This window comes from Podarcis pityusensis (genome assembly GCF_964106645.2).
Source record: "Podarcis pityusensis genome assembly, chromosome: 2".
NCBI lineage: Eukaryota > Metazoa > Chordata > Lepidosauria > Squamata > Lacertidae > Podarcis > Podarcis pityusensis.
This window is the reverse complement of record NC_138029.1, coordinates 54,006,820-54,026,157: the sequence shown is the minus strand read 5'-3', so window position 1 is coordinate 54,026,157 and position 19,338 is coordinate 54,006,820. Positions and strand designations below refer to the sequence as shown.

The 19,338-nt window shown below is 40.3% G+C and overlaps 1 protein-coding gene across 7 annotated transcripts in view; it reads right to left on the bottom strand.

Annotated features, from left to right (window-relative positions):
* Positions 1-8,750: 8,750 nt before the first annotated feature.
* The window catches only part of JAKMIP2 (janus kinase and microtubule interacting protein 2), a 102,430-nt gene continuing 91,842 nt past the window's right edge, over positions 8,751-19,338 (bottom strand). For 6 of the 7 annotated variants that reach the window (XM_080997131.1, XM_080997128.1, XM_080997126.1 and 3 more), the window contains 9 exons: positions 18,797-18,895; positions 17,560-17,658; positions 17,055-17,108; positions 16,378-16,443; positions 14,558-14,626; positions 14,305-14,382; positions 12,692-12,895; positions 11,939-12,004; positions 8,751-10,378 (listed from right to left, as the gene is read on the bottom strand). In XM_080997131.1, coding sequence (XP_080853257.1) covers positions 10,328-10,378; positions 11,939-12,004; positions 12,692-12,895; positions 14,305-14,382; positions 14,558-14,626; positions 16,378-16,443; positions 17,055-17,108; positions 17,560-17,658; positions 18,797-18,895 — 786 coding nt within the window. In that variant the 3' untranslated portion in view covers positions 8,751-10,327. The remainder of the gene's footprint in view (positions 10,379-11,938; positions 12,005-12,691; positions 12,896-14,304; positions 14,383-14,557; positions 14,627-16,377; positions 16,444-17,054; positions 17,109-17,559; positions 17,659-18,796; positions 18,896-19,338) is intronic. The other variant, XM_080997127.1, reaches the window with a different exon arrangement.

Here is a 19,338-nt window from a genome sequence, read left to right as displayed (position 1 = left end):
AACGTTCAAGAACTAAGCTGTTCGAAAACCAAGATATGACTGTACCAGTGTTTCCCAAAGTGGGCAATATTGCCCCCTGGGGGGCTCTGGAATGATCTGGGGGGGGGGTGGTAGTAGCCTCAGGTGCAAGGCATTGAATAAAAATAAGGAGGTGATGGAAGCATAAAGAAAGAAGAAAAAATTGAAAAACTGTTTGTACCTGTTTCATCTGTTGTGTAATGACGTTTACTGCCAAGTCAGGCACTGTTGTGGGATGGCGACAATGCCTCTTCTGGATCTGGCGGTCATGCTGGAAGCAAGGGGTTTTCCCAGGCCTGGGAAGTGGATCACAACTTGTCGGTCTATTTGGTCAATGGCAGGCAAACTGCAGCACTGGCCCTGCCCCTTTGCTTAAAGTAGGTAGATTTCCAAGGGGGCGCTGAGGAGTTGTTTTCTGAAAAGGGGGCGATAGGCTAAATAAGTTTGGGGATCTCTGCTATATGCTGTGTTCTAAATCATAGATCTGTTTTACCATTAATTAAAACATCCCACTTTTTTAAAAAAACCATTTAGCTTCTGTTTGTGGCTTAGGAGGTTTCCCATCATTCTGCCGCTAGAACATCTGGCTGCTGCCTCCACTGCTAAATTTCTGAAAATAAAGCTGAATGGGGCTCAGGACTGCATGGGAGACTATTACTTAAATCTTAATGGTGAAGATTCACTCTGCCCATGTTCCAAATGCACATCTTTATATGTTCTTTATATGTTGCAGGACCAACTTTATTATCACTGCGTATGTTGAAAAGTCCTGAGGCTGATCCCTGATGATCCCTGGCACAACTCCTGAAACTTGTTCTTTTCTCACACTCTGCTCACTTTCCTGTGAAAATATAGCACATGGCAGGAAGCAGGTGTGCTGCTTTATTGCTGTCTCTGTATTGTTTCAAAATAGATTTCAAACAGGCTGTGGATAACACATCCATTAATGTAAAGTGAAGTTTTAAAAAATGCTGCTGTTTTATTTTTATTTTTTTATACAAACTAAAACACCAGAGGTCATTGAATCCTATATTAAATACATAAATTAAAAAATAACCATTCATAAAACTTTACATACAATAAGGATTCTCATCTACACGTTAATACGTACAGTACATATACATGGCCGCAGTGTTTATCAAAGGGTCATTCTGCCAAATAATTTACAATTCTCTTCTGGAATTATAGACACAAAAAATGGGATCAATTTATATACAGGGAGATGCAGTGGAGAGAAAGTGGAACTTTTGTCCAACGCAGGAGCAATTTGCTGAATCTAAATGCAGTGGGATTAAAAAGGGGTTGGCTAGCTTAGTCCAAACGGGATAGAGCAGAGAGAAACACTTTGGAGATTCACAGTGTCTTCATACTGCCCTCAAATCGAGAAACTGGGAAGTTTGCTGTAGTTACAAGTAAACTATATAATGTGTCCTTTTGATATGTCAAAAGAGAAGGCTTGCCACTGTGATCCATGTGAGTAGTAATACTGCTGAATTGCGTGATGTGGGACTATCGTTTGCCCAGAGTTTGCCATTCAAAGCCTTTTCCCCTTACGTGCACTTCCAAGGTCAGTTTGAAGGGTCTTTCTCCATGCTCCTTGTCAATGAAATTGAGGGGCCACATGGCAAATAAGAGCCCGAAAAGAGTCACACGCTGACATTAAAAAGAAAACATTTGAATTGTCAATGAGATGCCAAACTGAAACAAGAGGAACTGCTCAAACTGGGCGGTGCCATGGACTCCATTTCAGGAAAAGGCTCAGTGGACACTGATTCGCCCCACCCACTTTGAATGCTCCATAACTTGTTTTGAAATTTGGAAGTCCTGATTCCACTTTTCTGAAGTACCAGATTCTGGTGAGTCCAGGCCACCTCTGGCTTTGATGATGCACTAGGTCTATCTGTACACGCACAGAGAGGCCTGCTTAGCTGGGAGTGGTGCAACGGCTGCAGTTTCATGAGGGTGGAACTGCAGATTTGCCACCAAATTCCCCAGGAGCTGAAAGTCATGCCATTCATTCACACTAGTCACATCACCTTTGAACCACCCTTGGCCCCACATCCTCATTCTTAGAATTGGAAGTACACTTTTTTTAATAAGATCTAAGAGCATCCTACTATATACACTGGAGATAGATATATGTACAGTAACATATGCATGTATTTGCTTCTACGTACATATTTCAAAAGGTGAACTCATTTTGATCAGCAGAGGGTTTGCAAAGTCAGTGTCAAGAATATTAGGCACAGATTGTGTTGCACTGAAGAGAGAGAAAAGCGCCTCCAAAGTCTACAGAGCAAATCTGACAGACCACTCTGTACTATATGAGTCACAGAATTGTCACCAAGGGGCTGGTGGTTATCCACCCTCCTTCAGAGCCTTAATGAAAGGATTGGCTGAATGTATTAGAGAAAGTGAGATGAACATGCATACACAAGGAACATATTGCAATACCAAAGACAGAACTGAAAACATGTAAATTTCTTCAGCATGCTAAGAATGCTGTGGAACATCACCTTAAGCAGTTCCATCTTCCCATGGAAGGGCTGGAAAAACCATGAAAATCCATGAAAATTTAGCCATTCATTTAAGTGGAAATCAAACTATGTCTCGTAACAAGAACAGTGTGACAGAAGACAAAATGCCATAGACTGACAAAGCAACCTTCTTGTCTACATCTGAAGACCCATGGTTCTTTACAGGAACCAAATCTGACTTACTCAATACTGGAGATCCCAAATGGTAAAAATGCATAAAATTGAATGACATAGGCATGTAAATTACACATTATATGAATGATATTTGCAGATGATCAGAACAGAGAAGTTATCATGGTAGGCATATACAAGATTAAAACATAAGGTCACATCAGACAGTTGTTATCCAATGAAGGTACAAGTTGTTCATATTTGGACTGGTTTTTTTATTGATGTATTCAGAGGAATAATTGGCACCACCTGTGGTAACTGGCATGTGGACACGCAAGGCAAATTTCCACACGTTAAAAGCACTCTAAAGTGCAAAACTGGGTATTCAGGAAGCAGTCCTATAATGATGTACATTTCCAACAAAACAAAAACGATATAGGAAAAATGGCAGCCCAAAGACCCCGTGGTACAATGGAAATCATATTGCAGCATTCTGGGCTGCTATTGCAGGATTCTAAAGGGTCTTAATTCCAAGCCACATGTTTGGGAAATGCTATAAGTTGAGTGGCATAGTACCAATGTTATTTGCCCCTACATATGACTGCCATAATTATTTGCATATTTTAGAATTCGGGGATGTAGTGTTAAAGGGCAATGCATGTTTTACATTGCAAATATTGCATCAGTGCTAACGAGAGAAAATATAAGACTGTCACAGGACCTGCGTGTGTGTGTGCCTGCATTTTTAGCAATGGAAATCTGGCTTGATGGGATGAACAACACTCTCTCCCTGAAAGAATGGGAAATATTTTGTATACTGAAGGTGGATTCCACAGTAATTACAGGGCCTCAGACAATTTGAAGATAAGGTAAGAATTACCATAAAACCTCATAAACTGTATTTCATCTGACAGCAGTTATTTCCACTGGGGGAATAAAGATAATTGTGTGGGTATTCCATTTGCCTGCGTGGCTCTTTTTCACTCCTGGCCCCAATTCATGAAAACAAAAATTCCATCAACCAGCCATGTTCTCTTACCACCAGTGATATGCATACTTTTTGCTAGATTTCAGAAAATTGAAAATTGCAGAAAATTGAAAATTGTAGATCCCATTATGGGCAGTGTTATTGTTAATTTAAAGAGTGCTGATACAGGGATATATTTCTCTGGTAAATATTCATCCACTCACCAGGGGGTATGGTAGTAAGCCTGCAATGCCTAGAATTCTGAGACGTTGAATGAAATTACACAAAAATGAAGACTATAAATAAATAATAAGAGCACACGAAACATCAAATGGAGGTTGGTTTTCGTTTTGCTGGGAGAATGGAAGTGGTACCTGAGAACTGTATTCACTCAACAGGTTAGCACAAGCACCATTCAGCAAGTGCTAACTTTAAAAGTTGTTGAGCTTTTTGGGGGGCAAAGTTATTGAGCTGTTTTTGAGATTTTTTTTTTAGGAAATTCATAAAAAAGACACTTCCAACATGGGTTGCCATATGCCCGGGTTTTCCTGGGCATTTTTGCCGAATTTCAGAAATTCCGCCCAGATGCTATTTCCGGCGGATGAATCCCAGCTATGTCTAGGAAATTCCAGATCTACGGCAGCCTAAATATGTTGTGTGACATCCTGCCAGATGCTGAGGAGGCTATTACCACATTCTGCACCCCATCAGAAAGCTGGAGAAGCAGGAAGTGGTAAGAACCCACCCCCCTTGTTCTTAGCTGTACACTGCCAAGTAGTCACAGATACACAGTGATAAAATGTCACTCCACTAAGTGGATCACTATATTTCACCCATATGAAGTTTGTAATCTGTCAGGTCTAGAATTTCCTCCACAAAAGCCTAGGAAATTCATTTATAAAGTGAAGATGGTATTGAATATCTTGAGTGGTAAAGTCTCCAGTAACATAAAAATAAGAGACTGTGGGCTTGTCCACATCTGAGCATTATTTAGTTGTTAATCCACTTTCCCCGCATCTAAATTAGACCGGAGTAATTGCCAGCCACACAAATTTGAATTTGAATATGAAGAGCCGTGTTGGTCTTTCCTGTTCACACCAGTAGGTGTTCCTTTTTGCATTTATCCCTGCCTTCTGATTTCTTGATTCTAATATGTCAGTTGAGTACTGACAGGGCATTCATGTAGATAACTATGATGCACCTTGTTTTTTGTTTTTAAAAAATCACAGCCCAGGAAATTTGCAAAAGTATAGTTAGGCAACTGTAAATTCTCTGCTCATGCTTCCGAAGTTTTCTGAGGGATAATAATAAGAATAATAATAAGAATAATAATATAAGGTTATGCTTTTCCATTGAGAGTTTTGCCTGGGGAATAAATGAAAGCAACTGTAATTTCTTAGTACAATTTTCAGATTGCTGTGCGGTATCTCTTGTAGATATTTTTAATGTGTTTTGCTTGTGCAGTTTTATGGTTTTGTGCAAATGTGAAGGATCAAAAGATAGATAGATGATAGATAGATAATAGATAGACGATAGATAGATGATAGATAGATTGATAGATAGATAATAGATAGATTGATAGATAGATGATAGATTGGCTTCCTCTTCCAGTCAGGGGCAAGCCAGAAATAGCGGAGCACAGCAGAAAAAGAAATGAATGTTTTGAAGAAGCATGGAAATGAGAGTAGATAGTGATGAATGATCCACTCAAAGACACTGGAACAAAATAGTTTGCACCCTGAGTGGAGTGCTTTGGAGCCTGATTTCCCACAATTTATTGGATTATCCCCATTTTGGGTAAACTGAGAATTTTCTGAGGGAAAGCATTGAGATTAGTGTTGAGATTCATCACGTGGACTATGTAATTTAAACAGGAGTGGCAAAAGCTGCAAACACACAGTGTGGACATGCCCTGCAACACATACTGCATCTTGTAAGGTTTCATGTAAATTGCAGCACAAATAAGCTGATTTAGCCTTCTGGTATTCCAAAGAGCAAAGGAAATGGCTTCAAAGAAAATCACAGCCCTGTTCTGCAGGGAAGCTTTACTGTAGGTGCCTTTTCATAGCCTTAACCTGACTTGACAGAATCAATCCACACTGTGGTAAGACAAAGCAAGCTCTTTTTCAGTATTTAGGTCAGGGCATTTTTACGATATGTGGAATGGTGCAGAAGACAATGCTGGCTACTCAGCATCTTGTATGGGAGATACAACTCTTTGTGGTGCAGCAAGAATTTTGGGACCAAATTCAGGTTTAACGTTGGGAAGTAAATTCTACCCTGGTGCTAAGAGACAAATGAGTGTGACACATAGAAAAGTAACGATAGCAAGCAGATAGAAAAGCACAGGATTTTGTTTCCAAACTGAGATGGTACAAACTGTGCTCAGCAAAGTACCTCAACCATTCAGTACCGATCTGCACTCATCATATTGCAAAAGGGACATAATATAATGGACAAGATGCAGAAAATGGATAGAGCTATCACTTTAAGTGACAGACCACAGCAAGCTGTTCCTTACTGACAGGATCAATTATGGAAGGCAAGCTTCTCTGAAGGACCTGTTTCTTACCGCTACTGATTGTGCCGAGTGCTATTCCTTTGTGGTGGAGGAAAGTGACACCTATGGAACCCTTGTCTCATTTTATGCTCTGTGGTGATCTAAGATTAATTCTACTGGTGTAGAATAGAACATCCCTATTTTCTGAGGAATATTGGAGGGTATGAAAGTATTGCTAGTAATCAGCCATGGGCTTGGAGCATTGAATGCTGGAAAATGTAGTGTGAGAGGGCGAGGAGCAGAGCTAGAGGAGGACTGACTCTGAACCTAGGTTGTAATCAGAACTGTACAGCATCTCTTATGTAAGTTTTAGTTTAGCAATACAGTGGTACCTCGGGTTACATACACTTCAGGTTACAGACTCCACTAACCCAGAAATATTACCTCTGGTTAAGAACTTTGCTTCAGGATGAGAACAGAAATCGTGCTCCGGCAACACGGCAGCAGCAGGAGGCCCCATTAGCTAAAGTGGTGCTTCAGGTTAAGAACAGTTTCAGGTTAAGCACGGACCTCTGGAACAAATTAAGTACTTAACCCAAGGTACCACTGTAAAGCATGTTAGAATGTAACCTTCAATGCATCTGTTTTCTGACAAGCTGTTACAAGGGATCATGGACACATCTGAGAAACAGAGCTTATGAGCCTTTGGCTGGGAAAAATGCACAGACAAACTTTGCTTTGCCATGGGGTCTGAGTAAAAGTCGAATCCAGTGGAATTAAAATGGATCCTCTTGAATTTGCATGTTTTTATACCCTCCAGTCCCCTAAACCACCATCAAGTTGAAGCCAACCTTGGTAGACTGCACAACAAAGAAGACGGATCCAATATGATAAAAAATATGGATCCAAGGCATGAATCCTCATTATTTGTAATAATAACAAAACCACCAAGAAGTCACAAAACACACCCAAGGTCACAGAGGTGACCTATGACATGACTGGTGGTTTGGATGGGATCCAGGCCTCACATCCATGCTTTGCACCATGGCAGTAATTGAAAGTGCAAGATCTGTGGTTCTTAATACTTCCTCTTTCATTTCTATGTGCTTTTCCAGGTAGATGGGAGGTCACTACTGCATAAGGAGGATCTTAAAACCTTCATGGGCACCAGGGGAAGTTGTATGGGTAACCCTAGCCACATAGCTTCATGCTTTCAAGGTGTTGCTGTGGCAAACTCAATTGATATAAGACTAACATTGTGGCGTGGATCCACTGTAGGTGAGAATGTTGTTCATCCCTTCATTACTGATTTTCTTGATTGTATGAATGTCTGGTAGCAAGTACTGTGCCTTTACAAGGCACTAACAGGAGGACAGTTCTGAGCAGGTAGGGGTGATAAATGTGCATGAATGTTAGACATGATGGCATGGCAATGAACCAATGGGTGCTATTGCAGCATTCCAGCATTTAAAAAATCAGAGACTTTGCTTTATGTCTGTATGAAGCCCCCGTTCTGAATGCTAAGCAATGCATAGCATAATCTTACGTTGGCCACTGTTATTAGGAGCAAACAACCACAAACAAATTTGATGCTTGCCGTATTTATATTTCTAAATGTATTTAAATTCTGCAGGTTAACAGGTGGAAGATAAGTCATTGCTTTTTCTCCCATCTCTATAAGGGAGAAGAGGCATAAGGTGGTAAAATGGAAGAGAAGGTCAGTGCAGGCTTCTGGGAACAGAGCTGAGGTTCTCCGCACGCTATATAACAAACCAGGCTCTACTGCTGCCTTCAGCACAGGGATGACATCCGCCCTCAATGCACGTTGCCAGTCATCAGAACGTCTCCAAACACAAACCAAGGATTCTAAGCAGGGATTTCCACAAGCAGGTGCTACATCCAACAAGAAACCTTGCAAAATCAAGTGAGAGTTATTTGTCACCTGGAAGATAAATGCTGCATTAAAAGGCAGGCCTTGATGATGAACGTAAGCCTTGCCTCAACAGCAAGATATGTACTGGTCATGTATGGGTGAGATAATAAAGGGTACATCCTAGGTTTCATCGTTTTGGTTCATGCGGCCAACTGGGAAAACACAACATGACAGGGGAAAACAAATTGTTTAGGAGGATTTCACTTGTACAAGTGAGTGGAGGCAGAAACTCTTCGGAAGCTGAGGTTTGATTAACAGGCATTTGCTTCCTCTCTGACACAGCTATTTCTTTGTCGGAGGACCTTTCCGCCCCATTCCAGTGGCCGAAGATACATTAAACGGTTAGTGAAATGAGTGTTGCGTCCTTGTCAAGTTCTTCACTTGATGTAACAGCCATCCTCCCTTTGCGGAAGGACCCTGACGACAAATAAGGCTACAGCATTGTTAGGAATCTTCAAGAGCGCTGTCAGGCATTCTCACTAGATGGATCACCCATGCTATACTGCAGGCAGCAGTAGATTAACATTCCAACCACGTCTATCCCATTGTCAGTTTCAACCCATTATGAAACAAAAACAGAGTATGTTTCCCCCCTTTTGTTCACATTGCAGCTGTCATTGTTCCTGAGTTTAAAATCAGAGAGAGAGAGAGAGAAAAAGCGTCCCTGTATTAAGAAAGCCAGACTTTCCACATCAACTGTTTTATTGTCACTGTCCCCTTAAGAGTCCTGGATACGTTTCTTCTGCTCTGTCCCCTTTATTGTCGATGACTTTCATGGGAAGTTGGTGTCTGTGTTTAAAATAACCCCCCTGCACAGCAGGGATAGATTGTTCATAGTAACTTTGGTTCCTTGCCTGGCATACCTTTACTCAATCGACTGAATGTGGTTTGCTTGCTGATTCTTCACCATAAAAAATAAAATAAAAATCCTAGTGATATATGCTGATGGCATATTTGTCTCCCTCCTTATAGAATGTTATTAAGTGCAGCATATCTTGTAGCTTTAGACAGGGAACTGTCAAGTAACAAATCTTGAAGTAATGGCTTAAAACTACATGGTGGGTGTGGTCTCTCGGTGACAGAGTGTTGCTTTGTTTTGCAATGGTTGTAAACAGTGTTCTCTTCTTCGTGTGTTTGGAAGCATCTGCCCTTTGAGGACTTTTCTGTATAGTCAATCACTCTAGAAAGCAAGAGAAAAGCACGTCTGGTAAAAGGGGACCATTCAAATGACCTCCCTAATTAAAGAGTAGTACCCGCTTCCAGTCTCTCTGCTCTCCCCTCTCCTTCCATCTCCTCCCTCTTCTAAGCATCTCTGGACCATTTACATGGCTCTAAGGTAATGCCCAGTTAGGCCCTCTCTTGCCCAGCTGGCAGCAATCATGGTGCTGGCTGGTAAGCAAACAGCACCCACGTGTGATGTCATCATAGTGGGCGATGACACTTGTGACCTTCCTGGCTCATCTCCCACACCAGTTTGGAGAGAGTGGGGCATAGTGGCGAGTGCTGGCAGCTTGCTACAACCTATACAAATCAAAGTAAAATGTCAGCTGTTAATAAGGAGACTTGAAAAGCAGCCAGATATGTGTCTTCCTTTATATTTATTTAGAAGACGCCAATCTTTAAATTTAGAATTTGGGGGTATTTTTTCTACTTCGATAGTGTCTTCAAAGACAGTTCAGTCTAGGTGAGTAGCTATTAGTTTATTATACTCTAAAGACATAAAGAGAAGTCAAACCATGAAATCTTTTGCTGTTGTTGTTGATCTGCATCTTAAGCTAGTCACTCCAAATGATGACTTACGGTTCAGACTCTATATTACCAAAAGCTGATGCTATGGAAAATAATGAGGGAAGGATTGCTGGACAGAGGACAAAGGTTATAACCAAACAATAATATATTCTGGACAAAGGCAACATTCCACATTTCCTTAGGGTCACCACACATTACAGCAACCATCTAATGTAAAGTCTGAGTGCAATAAATGTGTTTACAAACACATACAACAGAAAGGTCCACTCAGGGAGCTGAGATTGGCTGCAACTTCCTGTGGAAAACTCAAGTTGGCCTCTGCATAATGTATGAAATGGCCCTTTGTAGAAGGTCTGAAACACACTTGATTGATCTTGTTTCTGGATCAACATTGGTTTAGATATTCAGTTGTGCTGCTTTGGATAAGAACCTAGAAAGAGGTATGTGTGTGGCTTAGTATTTTAAGGGAAAACAAAGAAAGCAGTCTTACCTTTCAAGAGGCACATTTGACATCAAGGCCAAAGAATAAAGGCAAGAGAGAAGAACAAGAACAGAAAAAGAAACTGCAGAGGAAGAGGGAAAGAACACATTATTTTTTGGGGATATAATATTTATTTTCACTATGATGTATGTGATAAGCATCTAACTCCATTAGACATGTGATTATAATGATTATACTTCCAGTAAACCTTTTCTCCTGGAAGTGATACATCACTTAGACTATAGGGTTGCATCCATTTTGTTAACATTTAACTGGCACAAATCATTAGTAAAGGCCTCGTGCTTAGTAGCTTGGCAGGTTTCCATGGAAATCAGCCTGTTAGGCTGACTTTGAATAGTTGGGGATTTATGATCTGATAAAGAGGTGTGATCTCAGATGCACATGTAGGAATCAAAATTGGACCCAATTTGTGGGCACAAGAATGGGTGTTGCTGTGCAATTTTTATTTCCTTGGGTGCACTGGAGCTCCCATGTCTTGATCACAACACAGGGTTAGAGTGGAAGACTGGACAGCCTGTATAAATCTGTACTAGCAAAATGATAGAATGATACATTTTGGTCATGCAAAAATAGTAAATAGGGAAAGCCTTTGTATTATGAACATCAACTACTCATGCTTAACCAAGATGGAAAATCTTTTGGGTTGATTCTTTTCCCTGAAACGATTTCCAGCATGATGGCATAGGTGGATTAGTGCCAATATTTTGCTTTGATTTTCACACAGAGATTAAAGGCTGGATGGCTTCTTCAGTTAAAATCCATTTGCTGCTGTGAAGTGCACTACCAGCTGTCTGATTCATTAACAGGAAGAAAAAAATCCGATGACTGACTTAAAAACAAAAACTGCTCTTGATCAGCCATTACACAAATATGGGCAAATCTGCAAGTCTGAATCACAACGAATATCTCAGGCCAGTGTTTCTTTCCCTTTGTAAATTTTAAAATAGGATAGCAGTAAATAGACACTAGAGCTGAGCTGAAAGTTATTTAAAGAACATTTTTTTCACTCATCCTGGAGGGTTGGAAGGTATCCTGAAACTTATTTCTCCTTCCATAGTCCTCTATCACTTTTCTCCAGTGTTGGAGTGATTATGTGCTTGTTGCTGCAAAGCACAATTATTCTTCAAAGTTCTTTTCTACCTAGAAGATGCCAAAGTCAGGGTTTTTTGCTCCTGCCCTCATTCTGATGGTCTCAGCCTGAAGCCAAATCAAAGTAAGGGCAGGTACAGAAAGTTTTCAGCCCTTACCCTGATGTCTTCTAGGTGGGGAGGAAGCAAAATAGCATCTAGTAACAATGGGGAGTAAGAACCATTCTTGCTGGGTAGTGGGGCAAATTCTTTACTCCTGTTCGCATGTCCATTTCAAATATCCACAATGAGTCATGGGGGCACTGAAGTGAAGGAGGGAGTATTTTGGCTCAGCTCTAACAGAAACAGCTGATTTCCAATAGAAAGGCAGTGGTTTACAGAAAAGCCTCTGCAAAATTTAATCTGTAGAGTGAAAAATGCAAAGCAATGGAACAATTATTTCACACCAATTAGACTTAATAAACCTGAAAGGAATGCATAAAATATTAAACTATCTAGACTTCTACACATTTTAAAATATGTAAATAACCAACCTTTTCTTCTAAATCCTTGATCTGTCTCTTCTGGATGTCAGTTTTATCTTCTAAATCTCTGATCCTCTAGAAATAAAATGTATACATAAAAAGAGAAAGAAACTTTAGGTTTGCTGAATTTTGAGAGAGAAAATAGCATTTAAGATTTCTAAATTAAGAACTTGTATTGATGGTGAGCAGTTAATGTGCACTCTACTTACAGTGCAATCTGATACGTGTCTACTCAGAAATAAGTCCTATTGAGTTAAATGGAGCTTGCTTCCAAGTAAGTGAATATACGATCACAGACTCAAAATGTCAAAAATAAGTCTGGGTTTCCTTAATTTCTGAAAGTGAGTAAAGCATGTACTTATTTACCACTTGGAGTTCCTCCGGACAACCTGTTTATTGGAGTTTCATCCTAATTTGCTTGTGGGATGTTTATTTTGTAAATCATTGGTTCATTTCCCACTTTTCAGTGCATTACTTTCCTAACTGCAAAAAATCCATTTCTTTTTTTAAGTGTATCTGTTGCACTAGGGTGACAGTGTGCTTTTATTCTTTAATTGTGTGAACCTAAATTTCCTGGTATGATTCCATCCTGTGAAATACTGCCAGTCTGGAGGTGCCTTATGTGATGCAAAATCCACAGGTCTACCTGATTTGTTGCTGGTGTTTTACAGGGCAAATGCATTGACCATGAAACAGTGGATAACAATGCCAATTTGTGCAAGATAAAACCTAATAGTATTTCTTCTGTCATCTGAATCTCACCTGATGTGCCTGCTGAAGCAACTCCATTCTCTCCTGCAAGATCTGGCAATCATATTCTCTGCTTTTTCTCAGCATCTGCCGTCTTAATTTTTCGACAGCGGTCCTAAGTTCCTCCTGCTGCTTCTCACTGAGCAGTTCTCCAAACTTGATCACTGTTTCTTGCTGCAAAGCGTTGTACAAAGTGGCTTCAAGCTCCTGGATTCTCTAAGCAATGGAAGAGGAAAAGGTGTATAACCTCACACTTGGGTAGGTATAATCCTGAGTTTTCTATTCATGCATATATTTTAAAACTATGATGTAGAAGAACAAGGTGGCTAGACTGGAGGAGTCAAGATGAAAACAGAAAGTTTGTGATAGTTTTTTGTCTCTCTCTCTCTCTCTCGGTGTGTGTCTACACATATGTGTATATATAGTGTTTTAATTAGTCGCTAGAATTTGGTAAAGCCACTTCCGAACTCGAGAGGAGGTGGAGTTGCGGGCTTCACGCCCTCTCCACATGTGCGGGGACTGGCTCTCAGACTCCGCGCGATTGAGGGAATCCCTGGCCGCGTCATCCCTAGGCTAGCCGATTGGCGTGGCTTGTGCTATATTACACTGGCGCGGCTGGGGATCTCCCTCTTTTGCCGCCTCAGCTCTTCTGGTTTCCTACTCTCCAGCCCTTTATGTTTTTCCTTTTGACCTTGCTATGGACCTCGGTTGGTCACCATTAAGGGGCCTGGTAGGAATTTTTTCCACTTGGCAAATTGGCACCAGCCACTTGGTTTTTCGCCTACCTCGTAGCAAATCATCACAACTTCCTCGGCATTGGCGGTTAGGCATTGGTATGGGTATTGTTATGTAGATGAAGGGGGGAGGAAGCGCCATCCCACCTCCCCCACATATCGAAGGGAAGTCCGGTAAAGGATTCCGGGGGGTGTGGCCCTGTCTGAAGCCTATGGAGGTGAGGGCCTAAGACACGCCCCCGAGCGGTGACCCCAGGGGAGTTCCTAGTTGATGTGCATCAGCAGGTCTCCCCCTACTGGTGGTTAAGCCTTCCCGGACTTCAAGCAAACAGGCTGAAGCTGGATAGTCGGTTAGGACCAATGCCTAAGCCAATACCGCTCATCACCTGTAACCAATAAAGTTGTGGCCATTTTTAGCCCATTAACCTAAATAATTGTGTCATGTGTCTTTATTTCCACTGGGGGGAGGTGGGAACTCGCCACGCAAATGATGACAATTCTACATGAAGGTTTAAAATCAACTACCTGCCTACCCACTCAGATGTACTGTAGTGAATGCTTACAGTCACATTTAGATTTTCCCATTCACTTCAACAGCAGATGTAACCTTGCACACAGAGAACAATATGCACCCTTTTCTGCCATTATGCCCACGGAAGCTCCATGTAGGCAATGGAGCTTTCGCATATGCAAGATACCCATAGCTCAGGCTGATTTCTTTCCCTCCCACCCCCACAACAGGGAATATGTTCTAGCTTCTAAAAACCCAAAACACAGACACAATTCCAACTGCTGACATGAGAATGTACCCCCAAATACATTGAGGTGCATGTAATCAGTGTTCTGAGATCTATGTGCTGGTGTTCATTCCAGCTCTTGCTTTCAACTTACCATATAGGCCTGGTCAAGAGCTTGTTTCCTGTAGTCCAGTTCTTCCTCTAGATAACCTTTTATTTTACAGAACTGCTCCTGCAATGAATTATGATTTTGGAAAAAAACAAACAAAACCACAAGTTAATTATTCAAGAAGCTGTAGCAAAGGACATATTTGATGCTCAGAATCATTCAGGAAATAAATAATAAAATGTGTGGGACAAAGATTGCAACAATTACAAGAAGGTCTAGTTTATGTTTTTCCCCCTACCATGTCACTCTCCAGCTCCATCATCTTCTGGTGCAGAGCTGCCTCAGCCCCTTCAATCTGCTGTATCCACTAGAAAAAGGAGCAAGGCCAAAAAGTTATTTGCATCTTTTTTTCATTACTCTTGTCAAAACAAGAAACAAAGGAAATAGGAGCCTTCTGAACGGCTTTCTCTTTCAGCAGCTGTAAAGGCAGTTAATGGCATTCTAACAGATAACAGCCCTGATTTTACTGACCTGTAATTCTATGCATTTGTTACCTATTAATCTTGACATTTCTATCCTATTTCCTTCCTCCCAAGGAAGCCCAGGGCAGCAAACAACAAAGCAGCAGACCATCACAATGAAATAATAGAATGAAACAGAACATTTAGAATGTTGGGTTTATGTGGTTTTGTATACTGGGTTGTGGCTCAACCTGTAACCCATAAGGATATAAGTTTTCATAACGTGGATAAATAAATATCTTACTTTAGTTGTTTGCCATTAATTTTTATAAAGTGTATGTGTGTGTGCTTAAGGCTCAAACCTTGTTGGACTCAGATCAGATCCATACCTCTTCCTTTCAAGCGTGGTAGGAGGCTGTGGCCGCCCAGTGTTTTTTTAAAAAAAGAAACCCCTAATCACAGACATTTTGTTCACATCTCAAGCACTGAAAACGTGGCCTAGGGTAACAGTGGGGAACCTCTATGGCCCTCCTGAAGTTGCTAGACTACACCTCCTATTACCCCAGACCATTGGCCACAATGGCTGAGGTTGAAGGGAGCTGGAACCCAGCAATATGTAGAAGTCTACAAGTTACCCAACCCTGTCCAAGAGCCAAGTCCAGGCAAGTTCTATTTCTTAACACTTGTGCAAATCTTTCCAAGTCTGTTCTTGTGGATATTTCCATCTTCCATCTTCCCAAACCTAAGTCTTCTATGTTTGAGATATTTTTTCCTGGGTACCCCATGTTTGATGTTGCTCATCTTTTCCCATTCAAAGGGCTGAGTGGTTCTGCTTCTGCTCAGAGGTCATCAGTTTATCATTTACAGCACAGGCAGAATCAGTGCCAGGAAGCCGTGGCACAGCAGAAGAGCATCTGCTTTGTGTGCAGGTGGTCGCAGGTTCAATCTGTGCCAGGTAGGATTGGGAGAAAACCATGTCTGAAAAATGATGGAGGGCTGCTACCAGTCAAATATAGACAATACTGAGCTAGATGGATCAATGGTCTCAGTATACGGCTACTTCCTATGTACCCAATTGCGGACCTGTTCTCCATTTAAAGGGCAGTCTGTGTTAATGTAAATCATTAGTGTGTGCATCACTCTGGGTAGTAATCTCATCATTTCAAGGACAGACTCTGCTAGCTAAAGTGCACATTGCTCATTAATCTGTTGTTATTCACAGACTAGGAGCTTTCAGGCCAAGCAAATTGTCATTTATCTGAACAATGAAATGCTGGTTTTTACTCTTAACTATAATGAACTCTTACTGGAACTAGAATGTTAAAGTGAGCAGTGCCTTGGGCAACTGAAAGGTAGTAAACAGTCGTAAAATAAAATGATTTGGCTTATATCCGAGAACCAGGCCAACCTGAACAACAGGATTGATGAATGAAATTATTTTAAAAACAAACAAGCAGGAACAAACTAATGTTTCCTTTTGTGGAGAATGCACCTGAATCATATTTTACTCTTATCTATTCTTTCATATGAGAAGACAACATACTTTTTGACAGACAGATAATATTTCAGTCTCCCCCCCTCATTCTGTGCTACATCGCTTTCCAATTAATAGCTTAAATTCATGTACACTTAAAGACACCAAGTGCCCCAAAAGTACCTTTTCTGCCAGGGACAACACGGTGCTAGCTTGAATTATGGCCACTTGCTCTTCATTTCTTAAATTCTGTAAATTTCAAAAGGCAAAAGATAAAACTGAGAAAAGCAGCAGTCATTTGCTAAATAGGTACTCTCTCTCTCTCTTTGAGGGAGAGAATTCAGTTTCAGTTTCTCCTATAATCCAATACATCTTAGTATCTTAGTATTCCTATGCCCCAATGGACTTTCGCCATTCACTTAAGTGGAGGAAGCAGTCTTGTGTACAGGCAATGCGATGCACTGTGCAAAATCACATTCTCTCTTCAAATGAATGGGGAAACATGCCTGCATGGATATTACAGTCTGCAGTGAGTGCAGAACTCTGTATCAGAGACAAAACCTTTCTTATCCACAAAAGGCCAGTCTTTGTAACTGACAGAAATATCTCCAAAATGCACAATTCGGTGATACCTTTCTTGAAAACCAAACATTTCAAAGTTTTCTTCCCTGTTTATCTATTTTCTTTGTAAAAAAACCAAACCCCTTAATAAAAACTAATTTGAAAAAAAGAGATTACGAACACAGTTCTATTGCTTTCCTCTTTGATATAATCAGGTTGCTACATTACTCTGCAGCCTTACAAGTTTCCCTTGTGGTGCTGTACATAATATGAACTTGTCAGGTATGCATATCACTTACCCCATTGTCACCCAAGATGTCTAACTGTTTTATAAGATCTGGAATGCTAACATCCTGTTAAAAAAATAAAAAACACTTATTAAGAACAGAAGGTTCAAGGCTTTTCACAGTATAAGCAACAAAACTAGAGTGCTTAAAATCATATCCAGCTCTACTGTCTAACAGACTTCGTTCATAAAAGCGAAACTCAAGTGTTCAATTAACTTTGGGAAGAGCTCATCAGGGTTGGGCCACTGAAGTGCCCAACTTCCTTGAACTCAAAGGTCACGTGTCTTTGCATGTACATGGACTAATACACTGGATAATGGAGGGTCATGGATTAAATGTACAGACTCTATGCAAATGAGATCCTTGAATGTGCTTAAATTGGGATCACCATAATCCTAACGCTGCTTGTATCTTCATGTGTTTGTTTGTACCTTGATGAACAACTTAACAACTGAAATTAGTTCCAAAAGAAAGACAATAGGATCTTTCCTTTTTTATTGAATCCATGCTAACGTACCTTGACACCTTCTTTCATGCAGTAGATCTGCAGAGCACTTACACCATCGGAGAATGGGTGGATTTGTAGATTAAACGGTGGAGACCTTCTTTCTCTTTCCTTCAAGTCAAATGTAAGAATTATGTAAGAATTAGAAGAGTTATGTACATTGAACAGATGAAAACTTTTCTTTTTTTACCCTGTTCAAGCAATTTGTTCTTCATTCTTTAAAATGAAGCGACAAATATACAGCTGAGCTATGGTGCATATGTCTGATATATGCTGTAGGTTTGTTTGTTTTAATGTATGTTTGTAGGCTGCTTTGAGTTTTTGTAAGAAAAGCGAACAGTAGGTTCAATAATAAACAACAGATAATTTTTTTTGAGTTAGCAGTATATAAATTTACTAAATAAAAAATAAAAATCACGAGAATGTTAATCTGAAATGAAATATTTGGGTTACCAAACGCCAGTAAGAATGTTCTCAAAAAATATGCACTGACTTTATTTATTTATCTGTTCTTACAATATTTAAATTTATTAAATATTATTCATTAGATATTATACAAAGCAGGGGGAACCGATCTGCTATTCATGGTATTGTCAACATACATCAAAGAAGACTATTCATATGGATGATTGTGACAGATCTGGAGCCTGTTATTTATTCTGGATTAGCTGATCTACACTAAAAACACATGCTTTGGTGAATTTCTCAGTGAGACACTGTACTGGGGAACTCCTGAAATAGCAACACCGAGCTTGAATGTGGCACACTGTTTGTACCTGAAGATGCTTGGTGGTGAACTCATCTAATTATTTCTGTTGTTCTTTAACATAAGGACATACAAAGAGCTCTGCTTGTATCAGGTCAATACTAGTTCAGCATTCTGTTCTCACAGTGGCTGACCAGATGCCTATGAGATGCCTGCAAGAAGCATATGAGCATAACAGCACTCTCCCCAATTGTGCTTCCCAGCAACTATTGTTCAGAGGGAGAGAGGGAAGGAAGGAAGGAAGGAAGGAAGGAAGGAAGGAAGGAAGGAAGGAAGGAAGGAACTGGGCAACTTTTATTCCACACTGCTCTTCCCAGTTCAGTTATCTTTGTTCATCAGTGATCATTTATATTTTTGTGTGTATCTGCACTCTGTTTTTCTGTATAAAATATTCAAAGCAGCTAACAGCTTCCAAACAGCAAACCACAAACACAAAGTTATAATCAAAAATCATTCTGCAATAAAGGGTCCACGGCGTCTTACTTCAAGCTCCAGATTCCGAAACTCCAACAGCTCATTTTGATCTCTGGCATCCTGCAGCTCCTGTTGCAATCGATGGTTATCAATTTCCAGTTTTTCTATCTATAAGGCAAATGTAAATATATAATTAGTGGAGATTCCAGACCATGTTTGTTTAGAAGTTGGTTACCGCCACTCTCTCCCCTGCAATATTCCATCCCCTCCCCAAAACTAAAGTTATCCAACTGTTTAAACTTTGTTGTCAGCCTGATAATGGAAAACATAACAAAGCCTATAAAGGTTACAGGTCATGTGCTATAAGCATAAATTGCTTTTAAAAATCGATGGAAATATATCAAAAGCAACCTGGCACATAAAACAAGATCTGCATGTGCTGATTTGGGACTTTTGAGGGATTCATTGTTCCTTGTGGCTAAGAGATACTTTTGAAGATTATTTTTGATGATTCATGCAGTTTTCTTGGATGACTTTTCAGTTTTCATGTTTTATATTATTAAATGCATTGTGTAAGGACTGGCCTTTGAGCAAAATTGGAAGAATTCTTA